Raw genomic sequence first — 13,073 nt, 5'->3', positions numbered from 1 at the left:
GCTGTGCAGCCACCACAGGAGTGATACCCTGGTTTTGGAAGACAGGATAATCCTCCGGTGCATGTGTAGATGGGACCCGGACCACTTGTCCAACAGGTCTCACTGGAACACCCTGGCATGGAACCTACCAAACTGAATGGCCTCGTAGGCCGCAACCATCTTCCCCAGCAACCGAATGCGTTGATGGATTGATACTCTTGCTGGTTTCAGAATTTGTTTGACCAGACTCTGAAGTTCCAGAGCCTTGTCCACTGGAAGAAAGACTCTCTGTAGTTCTGTGTCCAATATCATTCCCAAAAACAACAACCACGTCGTCGGAATCAACTGTGATTTTGGCAAGTTTAGGAGCCAACCATGTTGCTGAAGAACCGTCAGGGAGAGTGCAACGTTTTGCACCAACTGGTCCCTGGATCTCGCCTTTATCAGGAGATCGTCCAAGTATGGGATAATCGTGACTCCTTGCTTGCGAAGGAGAACCATCGTCTCCGCCATCACTTTGGTGAAAATCCTCGGAGCCGTGGACAGACCAAACGGCAATGTTTGAAATTGGTAATGACAATACTGAATTGCAAACCTCAGGTAAGCCTGATGCAGAGGATAAATGGGAACATGTAAGTAGGCATCCTTTATGTCCTCCGACACCATAAAATCCCCTTCCTCCAGACTGGAGATCACTGCTCGGAGAGACTCCATCTTGAATTTGAATTTCTTTAGGTAGAAATTTAGGGATTTCAGGTTTAGGATTGGTCTGACCGAGCCGTCTGGCTTCGGGACCACAAACAGGCTCGAATAAGAACCTTCTCCCTGTTGTGACTGGGGAACCCTGACGATAACTTGATTTTGACACAACTTTTGTATTGCGTGGCAAACTACCTCCCTGTCCGGAAGAGAAGCTGGTAAGGCCGATTTGAAAAAACGGCGAGGGGGAACGTCTTGAAACTCCAGTTTGTACCCTTGGGATACTATTTGTAAAACCCATGGGTCTAGGTCCGAACGAACCCAAAACTGACTGAAGAGTTTGAGACGTGCCCCCACTGGTGCGGACTCCCACATAGGAGCCCCAACGTCATGCGGTGGAATTGGCAGAAGCCTGGGAGGACTTCTGCTCCTGGGAGCCTGACAAGGCTGGTGATCGTTTACCTCTTCCCCTTCCTCTAGTAGCAAGGAAGGAAGAACCTCGGCCCTTTATGTATTTATTGGGCCGAAAGGACTGCATCTGATAGTGATGCGTTTTCTTTTGTTGTGGAGGAACATAAGGCAAAAAGGATGACTTACCCGCGGTAGCTGTAGATACCAAATCATCAAGGCCGTCACCAAATAAGGCCTTACCTTTATATGGTAGAGACTCCACACTTTTCTTGGAATCAGCATCAGCATTCCATTGGTGAATCCACAACGCTCGTCTAGCTGAGACTGCCATGGCATTGGCCTTTGATCCCAAAAGACCAATATCTCTCGCAGCTTCCTTGATATAACCCAGCGTTAAGAGGATGCTATCCCTATCTAGGGTATCTATTTCAGAAGACAAGTTGTCTACCCACTTTTCGATAGCACTATTTACGCACGCAGACGCAATGACAGGTCTGAGTAGCGTACCTGTGGTCGCATAAATGGACTTTAACGTAGTTTCTTGTTTACGATCCGCAGGATCCTTAAGGGCCGCCGTGTCAGGTGACGGGAGAGCAACCTTTTTAGACAAACGTGACAGGGCCTTGTCCACAGTGGGGGTTGACTCCCACTTTTCCCTATCCGCCGAGGGAAACGGATAAGCTACCGTAATTCTTTTGGGAATCTGAAATTTTTTGTCAGGACCTTCCCAGACTTTTTCAAATAACGTGTTCAGTTCATGAAAGGGAGGAAACGTCACCTCAGGTTTCCTTTCCTTATACATACAGACCCTTTTATCAGGGACAGCCAGGTCCTCAGAGATATGTAGTACCTCTTTAACCGCCACAATCATGTACTGAATGCTCTTTGCCAATTTTGGATCTAATCTGGAATCGCTATAGTCGACACTGGAATCAGAGTCCGTGTCGGTATCAGTGTCTGCCAACTAGTGGCGTAAGTTTGTCCCAGATCTGTGACTTTGTGACTCATTTGCTAACGCTGGGTGGAGTCACAACGCTGGGCGGAGAAAAGTCACAGATCTGCCCTAATATATAGGAGATATAGGAGAGTAGGATAATACATGGGAGAGGAGGATATATCGATAATAGCTGAATACTAGGCAAAATAGATATAATTAGTGAGTGAGTGCAGGAGATTGTGCGGAGACAGCAGCAGCGATAGCTGAGCAGGTGAAAGCTCCGTCCAAACCCCGCCCCTCCCCCCGCCAACCATTGGACAGTTGGCGGTAGGCCGCGCTGTGATTGGCCACCCCTGCAGCTAGCAGTGAAATGATTAACACCTGCTGGGTCCCTGCTCACACAGCAAGATGCTGCCAGACACTACGCTGCCAACCTGACACAGATCCACTCCCGGCCTCACCCCCCCCCCCCCCCCCCCTCGTCCCTGCTGTATGAAGGGAGCTGGGGATGCTCTGTAGCACACCTGCACGGATCCTGTGCTGCGGTTAGGAGGGCGGCTGAGCATGGCCACAGATTAAGGCCGCCTCCCGCCGCTGCGGCCACCGCTCCTCCCCGAATCCCCTCTCACTGTCAGCCACCGGAGGCGCGCCCACTGTCACTGGGCGCGCTCCCTCCCATCACCTGCTGCAGACTAGCCACGACCCCGTCTCTGAGCCCCTTCCGCCGTTACCCGGACAGCAGGCTCAGCACCAGCAGCAAGTAAGCAGCAAGCAACTACTGTTGCTCCAGGAGATTGTGTGTGTGCTGTCTGGGGTATAGTGCGTGCATGGGGTATGTGGACAGTGTCTCATGTGTGAATGTTTGGCTGCATATACAGTGCCCCTCCCCCACCCACAGCATCACCGCCCCCGCCCCTCCACCACCCAAAGGAACCTCGCACTTGCCCCTACACCACCCACAGGAACCCCGCACCCGCCCCTCCTCCACCTGCGTCGCCTCCTGGCCCCCTAACCCACCCGTGACACCCACACACCCGCCCCTTTACCCTCCGCAGCACCTCTGAACCTGCACCCCCCTACCTGCCCCTCCCCCACTCGCAGAGCCTTCAGACCCTCTACCCCACCCGCCCCTTCCTCACCCGCAGCACCTCCGGAACCCCTCCCCCATCCATCGCAGCCCCGCACCTGCCCCTCCCACACACACATCACGCCCATACCTACCCCACCTGCAGCCCCTCCGGACCCCTTCCCCCATTTGCCGCCCCCACACCCCTGACCCTGTCCCACCCGTAGCACCTCCCCACCCCCTCCCTCATCTGCGCATCCTCACCCCCCCCCCCCATACGCACCTCCTCCAACCATAGCACCTCCGGGCACCCTCCCCATCTGTGATATCTCCTCACCCGTCCCTCCCCCACCCACAAAACCTCCGCAACCGCCCCTCCCCCACCCACGGCGCCCCATCCACGTCTCCCCTGCACCTGCCACTCCCCCAACCACAGCACCTACTAGGTGACTTATCGTGCGCTGTTCACACCGTCACAACGGACTACGGCCCCTTAACCATCGCACGCCCTTTGTCCATGCAATATTTCACCACTCACTAAATTATGCATGGCGCAAATACTCCATATAATAAAAATGTTGGGGCGTGCAAGGGTTAAGGGGGCATAGCCCCTACCGACGGTGTGAAGAGCGCCCGTAGGGCGCGATGAATCACCTAGTATATATATATATATATATATATATATATACATACACACACATATTTGCTCCTGCATAGCAAGCCTGCAGATTCTAACTATATGAAGCTACTACAAAACCGTTGCAACTAGGCAGATCTATGTAGGGGTCCAGCCACACACTACATAGATCTGCTCAGTCACTCACAATGCTGATTATTTCCCTGACAATTAATTTGCAAGTGACATATCCAGGATTAGAACCCACAACCTATTACACTGGAAACATGCACCTTACTGATGGAGATATGTGCTCTTGCATAGCAAGTATGAGAATTCTAACTACCGTATATGAAGTTACTTGTAATTGTCTGAGAAATAACTTCATATAGATAGAATTCTCATATTTCCTATACAGGAGCAAATAGCTTCATCAGTAAGGTGTCTGCTTCCAGTGTATCTATAATAAAGAGGGTGTGATTTGTAAGGTGTAGTGACTAGTGGGGAAGTCGGCTACGGAAGAGATACCAGCTGCTGTCAATTAACTTAATTGATTAATGTTGCTGAACACATGTAATAGGAGGAGAGGTGCCCCCCTTCAAAGCAGGATCCCGACGGCAGCTGACTCCGTTGCCTCCCAGAGTTCTGCCTCTGCTGCCAACTGGGCCATTGTACGTTTCTGCGACCCTGAGGGGACCTGACTTTGTAATAACATATCTTCGACACTGGATTGGCTGTGGGGGAAATAGCGCACTGAGCTACCCTTATATAGGTATAATGTACATATGAGCCGGAATACAAAAACAGCAATATCTTCACAATGATGTCCACTGTTTATGGGGAAAAAAGAATTCTAAATTAACAAATAGAAAAACCGGCGGTGCTCCCTTGAGTTGTAAAGAACAAATCGACTAATATACAAAGAGAAAAGACAACTCCTTTTTATGGGGCACTCTTACTATTAATCTAAAACTTAACTTTTAATGAAATTGGACTCACATTGACATACTACATAAAACATATATTCAAATAAGACAATTAGTGGTATGACTAGCTACGCCTCCAGAAATATCTCCCTGTGACATCCTTCTCACTGTACCGATTAAAATATCCTAATTATTACAAATTGTCCATAATTATTATTAAGTTATACTGCTGTAGATGATTGTTTGTAGGGAAACTGTTCTATGGTCTGCTGCCAGAAACAAAGTTTCAGAGTACAAATGTAACCATTTATCCTATGTAACATAGGTGATTGGTATCATGGAGCTGATGATAATCACCAAAGATAACTGGTAGTTCAAACAGCTATCACGGTATACATGTAAATGAACATATGCTATGGCTGAGTTTTTGAGTCAGTTGATAGTATACAAATAATATGCAGGTAACCTTAATTTGGACAAAATGTAAATATAGAAAAAGAGAGGAATAGGTGACTAAATGCCTGGTTTCTGCTTTTGGAAATCTGCTAAAAAGCATCGAATTTCCAATGAGAGAACCACCTGGAGCATATGCACCACTCCCAAGACCTGTATCTGCTGTTAACTTTTTCTGCCCAATTAAGGGCAAAGTTAAAGAGAGTGCAGGGGAGAGGTCCCTAGCCAGTATATAACACCTGTATTGCTGACTGCTTGTAGGCCCATTAATGAAATAAATAACAACAGTTATTTGAGATATCACCTTGTTATCTAAGTTCACAATTAAGTCTGTGGCATTACTAAAAGACACTCAAGAAAGAAGAGGCAAAATTCCTTGTATCAAAGATAATGGATGTAAAACATAGCTATTAAATTTGATGGTTTCTATAAAATACAGATTTCATATGCAGTAACGACCAGGATTTCTACTGTCCTCAATCATGTCTATCGACATCGAATTAACGATGAGAGCATCCTTTTGGGTGTTTGTGCAATATGAAAAAAGTGTGCTTCTGCTGTCGGTAACTCAATAGATGAGTTAAGCCGATGAGAGAGCACTGAAATGGAAAGGAGAAGGAAGATAAATCATATAATTGACAAGGATGTATCCTTATGAGTGTATCCACAGCAGATCTTACTACATTTTAAGTAGCTTAGTATCTAACCATTACGCCCCTACACAATTTGTACTTCATAATAAATGATTTTGCTAATCATCTAATCAATATAATAATTTATGCTCAATTAATGTATTTTTTTACTAATTCATCTATTTAAACGAATATGCCTGTCTGATATGGGTATATGTTGTGATTAGGTTGCATAATTAATTCTGATACCATTCCTGTCCGTTTTTCTTTTCTTCTTTTTGTAGTTTTTCTGTTATAAAATAATTCTCTTAATTGTAGTCTTAATTGCGCCTTCCCTGGTTGTTTTGGTTTATGGTTTATACTAATTCACGGAAATGGATAATGAATTGAAACTACATATCCCATAATTCAACCTGGCCAGACCGCATTGAAATAGACCATAGGTTTGCCGTGATTGGCTAAATGAGCTATACCTGTTCAGGTAAATATCGTGGCCAGTAGGTAGAGTTTTACAACCCCTGACGAAGCCGCCCAGGTGAAACGTGCACGTCGGTTACACGGCGCACGTGAACGTCACTTTAATGCCTCTGCTGCCTCTCCACACGGACCCGGCGTTTTGTGGTGAGCCACACGCTGCTAGCAGCGGCTTTGCATGCTATCACCCGACACGGACTTGGTGATTAGCGGTGAGCCGCACGCTGCTAACAGCGACCTTACATGCTGCCTTACAACACGAACCCTGCGGTCAGCGGTGAGCCACACGCTGTCAGCAGCATCTTTACATGCTGCTTGGACTGATGGTGAGCAGTGATTCGCTGCTATGAAATCCGTCGTGAATACGTTGGAGCGACGGTTACCCTGGTCACTCCTGTGGCCCCTATAGATGTGATCGGAATGGAGGGGTGAGATACAGACGGTCATACCTGATACCCTGATTGTCAGATAGCCTCCATCTATCCCACACAAAGGAGTTGGACTGGGGGAATAATAATCCGGGTAATCACATGTGAGGATATACATACCAATGATTTATCCAGGAGAATATACAGCAGATAAGTAATAACTATCTTTACTTTACTCAATATCTCATAGCAGTAAATAGCACATGAATTTAGGTGCTTTATTTCCCAATTATGCAATGGAAATGAAAAAAGACAGATAGAAATAAGGGAATATAATCTCCAATCTATAAGTGTGCTAATTTGGTGACGTACATATGTGACGCCGTTTGCAAATATTATGCAATTTTGATATTACTGCAAATACGATGTAAAAATTTATTTTTATTGTAAATATGATGCAATTGTGACATTATCATTGTGCTTATACTAAGTTCATCACAAAAAAATGTGTTTCTAACCTATTAACCCCTATTTTCGGGAATATTAACCTTGTGTTCATTTATTATGAAGTACAAATTGTGTAGGGGCGTAATGGTTAGATACAAAGCTACGTAAAATGTAGTAAGATCTGCTGTGGATACACTCATAAGGATACATCCTTGTCAATTATATGATTTATCTTCCTTCTCCTTTCCATTTCAGTGCTCTCTCATCGGCTTAACTCATCTATTGAGTTACCGACAGCAGAAGCACACTTTTTTCATATTGCACAAACACCCAAAAGGATCCTCTCATCATTAATTCGATGTCGATAGACATGATTGAGGACAGTAGAAATCCTGGTCGTTACTGCATATGAAATCTGTATTTCATAGAAACCATCAAATTTAATAGCTATGTTTTACATCCATTATCTTTGATACAAGGAATTTTGCCTCTTCTTTCTTGAGTGTCTTTCAGTAATGCCACAGACTTAATTGTGAATAACAAGGTGATATCTCAAATAACTGTTGTTATTTATTTCATTAATGGGCCTACAAGCAGTCAGCAACACAGGTGTTATATACTGGCTAGGGACCTCTCCCCTGCACTCTCATTAACTTTGCCCTCAATTGGGCAGAAAAAGTTAACAGCAGATACAGGTCTTGGGAGTGGTGCATATGCTCCAGGTGGTTCTCTCATTGGAAATTCGATGCTTTTTAGCAGATTTCCAAAAGCAGAAACCAGGCATTTAGTCACCTATTCCTCCCCGTCTTCCTTCTGACATTTTTTCTTTTCTCTTTTTCTATATTTACATTTTGTCCAAATTAAGGTTACCTGCATATTATTTGTATACTATCAACTGACTCAAAAACTCAGCCATAGCATATGTTCATTTACATGTATACCGTGATAGCTGTTTGAACTACCAGTTATCTTTGGTGATTATCATCAGCTCCATGATACCAATCACCTATGTTACATAGGATAAATGGTTACATTTGTACTCTGAAACTTTGTTTCTGGCAGCAGACCATAGAACAGTTTCCCTACAATCATCTACAGCAGTATAACTTAATAATAATTATGGACAATTTGTAATAATTAGGATATTTTAATCGGTACAGTGAGAAGGACGTCACAGGGAGATATTTCTGGAGGCGTAGCTAGTCATACCACTAATTGTCTCATTTGAATATATGTTTTATGTAGTATGTCAATGTGAGTCCAATTTAATTAAAAGTTAAGTTTTAGATTAATAGTAAGAGTGCCCCATAAAAAGGAGTTGTCTTTTCTCTTTGTATATTAGTCAATAACATATCTTCTACAGATTTCTTCCATGCCTGGGTCTGAGACTCAGACTTATCTAGCCTCTTACTAATAAGAGCCACATTAGCATTCAAGGCGTTCAACACATTTACCCAATCCAGCGTCTGCGGTGCCGACAGGGGTGACCCACAGCCGTTTGTGTCCCTAATACAGCCTCCTCCTGGGAAGAGCCTTCAGCCTCAGACATGTCGACACACGTGCACCAAACACCCACAGACACACAGGGCATATAGGGGACAGACCCACAGTAAAGTCTGTCAGAGAGACACAGAGGGGATTTGCCAGCTCACAACCCAGCGCTAAATCAATGGGTCTGAAATCACCAAGAATTTTCCTCAGACCTAAAGCGCTTTTACAATCACATATATATTGCACAAATTGACCTGCCTTCCCCCCGTTTTGTACCCCTGGTACTTGTCAGTGTGAGGAGGACCAGCGTCTCTGCAGCCTGCGGAGAGGAAATGGCGCCGTGAGCTGTGAGGAAGAAGCTCCGCCCCCTTAATGGCGCGCTTCTGTCCTGCTTTTTCTGATATTTATACTGGCGGGGGTTAGGACAGTGGCACTAATGTCCCCTCTTGCCAGTGGAATAATGAGGATGATTTTAGCTGCCCAGGGCGCCCCCCTTCCCCAGCGCCCTGCACCCTGTAGTGCTGTGTGTGGGAGCTCGGCGCACAGCATCTGCCCGCTGCGCGGTACCTCAGAAAATGCCGTCAGTGAAGCTGAAGTCTTCTGACTTCTGGCTCTGAAAGGGGGTGACGGCCGGCTGCGGGAGTGAGCATCTAGGCGTACCCAGCGATCAGCATCCTAAGGAGCTAATGGTGTCCTGTAGCCAGAAGCAGAGCCCTTGAACTCACTGGAAGTGGGTCATACTTCTCTCCCCTAAGTCCCACGAAGCAGGGAGACTGTTGCCAGCAGCCTCCCTGAACATAAAAAAACCTAACAAAAAAGTATTTTTCAGAGAAACTCAGTAGAGCTCCCTGTAGTGCGTCCAGTCTCCCTGGGCACAATTCTAAAACTGGAGTCTGGAGGAGGGGTATAGAGGGAGGAGCCAGTTCACACCCTTTCAAAGTCTTAAAGTGCCCATGTCTCCTGCGGATCCCGTCTATACCCCATGGTTCTATGATGACCCCAGCATTCTCTAGGACGTATGAGAAAAGGAAGAAGGAGGAGAAGACGAGGGATGATAGGAGAGTGCAGCGGGACCAGTGAGGGGAAGAGCCGCCGCCTGCAGAGAAGGAGAGGCGGCTGTGTTCAGTGGCAGCCGGGAGACGAGCCGCGGCTGGGATTAGCGGCAGCTGAGAGAGCGAGAGAGCCGTCTTGTGCTCCCGTGCAGGGCCGCGGTTGCCAGGGAACGACGGCAACGGGAGGCGCCTTTGAAGGGGACGAGAGCCGCCTCCACTTGTGAGCGAGGGAGAAGAGAGCCGCGGCCGATTCAGGAGCCGCCAGCCGCTGCCGGGAACAGTGGGAGGCATCAGAAGATGCGCCCGGCCGGAGCGCAGCACAGCCAGCTACCGCTACACTCAGCCAGCCAGCGGATCGGGAGTAGCCAGGGCGCACAAGCCGGCACTACACCCGCAGGGGAGATACTGTCAGGAGAGACTGCAGTCGGCGCTGGGCTACAGGCAACAGAGGGAGCAGGATCCTAAAGGCACTGCAGGTACACTCACCAACCTTCCCTAATAAGCAGCTAATACTGTATGAGTCCCTTGGGATCTGTCACATGCTATACCCTCTGGGGATAAGGGGGACGCCCCTGATGCCAAATAATTGAGTCCAAGGCCCCGGGTATAAGCGATTCACTCTGCTAACCAGAACTAGGGGTGGTCTACTAGTTCACCCTATGAAGTTGTGTATTACAAAGTACTAACCTTTCCGTGGATACAAATACGGTTAGTACCGTTAGTCATTGCTGCTATGTTGTATTACCAACCGTTAGTCGCACATACCTGCCTATAAATACTTACCCTACGTCCACCGACGTCTCTTCCGGAGTTCACTGTTAGAGTGCCAGTATTCGGTTAAAGGGACACTGCCCGCAAATGCCCACTGGGGCGCAGGAACTGAACATTAGTGCCCGGCGTACAACGCCATGTTGTGGACAGTTTAGGAAGTGCTTCCACATTACTGCCAGGACATTCCTTACCCTAAGATAACGTTATCTTCCAAATGATTGTTCTTGCATGTGATATATTTGTTTGATCCACTCATATTTATACCTTTGAGATATCTAAACTGTGATCACTGTTATAGACAGGGAAAGAAGCAGGGTATTGTAATGATGTTCAACCTATGCAATTGCTCCAAATGAGAATTGAGTTATAGCGGTGACTGATATTTTCAGTGCAATAAATGGTTGTCACCGTATCCCTGTGTAGTGGTCCTTGAGCACACTGTGTTTGGGTTGTTCTCCCGGGGCTCTCCTGGTCCTTCTGTCCCAGCTTTACAGGTGACGCGAAGAATCGTTGCTGGCCTCGACAACGCTGAAGAACGGGATACGGCCGATCACGAAACCACTGAACCTCAGGTACAGCCACATCCCACCCACCTTATAGCGATATTACACATTCCCTAACACGCCACGCTAGGGTGCATTTTTGTTTGCAGTTGATTAACCTTAGCTCGCTGTTTTGGGATTGTGGGCAAGGCCATCAAGAGCAGCTGCAGAGGATATCCCTTGCCTACTACCGCTGGCCATGCCTGATGTGCTGCTCGGCTGCACTGCTATCAGATGTTGCAGCATGAGTGGGCCCTAAATTGGTCTGGCCTTTATTGGACATGTTGGGAAATTTGGTTGGAAGAAAAGTGACAGCATTTTTGCTGGGTGTTCCAAAGTTTAAATGCGAAAGATAAGGAAGCATGTCTTTCTGGAATAGTGGCTAAAGAGATTACCAACAGGCAAAGGACAAAGGGGAAGACTACGTATGTAGGCAAAGATTGGGGCAATGGAAAAAGATGTTGGGATAACCAGGGGTTAAAGTGGGGGGGAACGGGGTTACATGGAACTAGTTCCACCTCCTCCATGGCCTTGCACAATAATTTAAACAGAAAAGCCTGCCTCACGACCCATGTCAGTAGATGATGCAGGTGGCGCTAGTGTCACTGATGAGATGCACCCACCTCCCCCTTCTACAGGTCCTGACGGCTCCATGGTCATCCCCCCCTGCAGCCTGCCCCTCCTGAAACTTACTCACGCCGTGTCTGTCCGCCGGTGTTCATCCCATCCTCAGGTCCTAGCAGCTTCCTTTTCAAGTACAGCATATTTGATGCTATGCCATTGTATTAATACATACTCATTGGTCGTTGATTTTACTAGGTAATAATGATGTAACTTAACTGGTCTGACAATTACTGTAATAGATATTATATGTAAAATGCCAAAGCAATTTCTAAGGCAGGATTATTGGGAGTTAGGGAATTATTCTATCTATCTATCTATCTATCTATCTATCTAGCTATCTATCTATCTATCTATCTATCTATCTATCTATCTATCTATCTATCTATCTATCTATCTATCTATCTATCTACCTTTCTTTCTATCTAACTTATTTATTCCAGGTCACTACCAAATGCATATAAAATACAATTGCATGTCTAGAAAGAAGATATTAGAAACAGATATTTAAAATAAATGTAACAGTAAAAAGTAAAAATGTCGAGGAGGGTGTGGCCTAGCTAACAGCGAGGCCAGGTGCATCTTACAGAGGCTCCTACTAAATACCCCTTTCCTTACCCCTTATTGCCATCCTGGGGAGAAATTTCTGTGTATCAACCCTGCCCTGTTCAAGCCTCAACGGGGAATAATAGCCACGGAGTCAGGGGACTTATCTTTCATCCTTGCAGGTTGTGGCCTGTTCCCTCTTCTGAAGCCGGGGACTAGATTACCACCGGAAGCCGGCACCTGGAGCCGTGACTTCTGGTGACGATAGAGGGGCCGAACATGCCAGTCTCTCCAGTCTCCCATCTCCTCCTCCTGACCTGCAGACTGGATGGGCAGCGGCAGCCAGGGGTCACTGACGTGTGATTCTGTCATCTGTCTCGGACCTCCAGCAGACTCTTGTGCAGGGGTCTGGGGACCTTCCCTGTCTGGCTCCCTCCCCTCCGCCTTGGCACACCCCAGGCTGCTGTGGCTCACACTACCCACATGTGATTACTCACCAGCTGCCCTCATTCCCTTTGGCTACCCCCTTCTCTCTGGAAGATGCTGGGATATTAAGTTCCCCAGCAAATTGCTTCTCCCTGATGCCAGTTAGAGCTGACCCCACGTTTCCCCAAGCCTCTTAGCTCTCTGTGGGCCTCCCAGTTTCCAGTGACTCTACCATAAGTGGAGGCTCCCCATCCTCTCCAGTCTATTTACTATTAAGCCTTCTTCCTGTGAGTGGCTTGTTATGTCATTAACCTGGTGATGTGAGTACCCTGCATTCTTTATAGTGAGTCTGGATTCCTCTGAGCTGAAGCATCTTTTGTACAGGTTGCTGGTCTCCTATACCTACCTCCCTATTTACCTTACTGTCCCCATGTCGATCCCCTTCTGTATCTGAGATGTCTGCCATGACCTGATTGCAACGAGAGCCTACTCAGGGTTTCTACATTCTGTCACACTTTTTACATCTGGTGCACTGTAATGTCATATACCAGAGGTTCCCAAACGCGGTCCTCAAGGCACCCCAATGGTCCTGGTTTTAAATGTATCCATGCTTGGC

At 46.9% G+C, this 13,073-nt stretch overlaps 1 protein-coding gene across 1 annotated transcript in view; it reads right to left on the bottom strand.

Annotated features, from left to right (window-relative positions):
- The window catches only part of LOC134911011 (uncharacterized), a 38,583-nt gene extending 25,694 nt beyond the window's left edge, over nucleotides 1–12,889 (bottom strand). Inside the window, exon 1 of the mRNA XM_063919403.1 lies at nucleotides 12,876–12,889. Coding sequence (XP_063775473.1) covers nucleotides 12,876–12,889 — 14 coding nt within the window. The remainder of the gene's footprint in view (nucleotides 1–12,875) is intronic.
- Between the last annotated feature and the right edge of the window lie 184 nt (nucleotides 12,890–13,073).

The sequence above is a fragment of the Pseudophryne corroboree genome, chromosome 4 (assembly GCF_028390025.1).
Source record: "Pseudophryne corroboree isolate aPseCor3 chromosome 4, aPseCor3.hap2, whole genome shotgun sequence".
In the NCBI taxonomy this organism is placed as follows: domain Eukaryota; kingdom Metazoa; phylum Chordata; class Amphibia; order Anura; family Myobatrachidae; genus Pseudophryne; species Pseudophryne corroboree.
The sequence above is the reverse complement of the archived record's forward strand: the minus strand, read 5'-3'. Positions and strand labels throughout refer to the sequence as shown.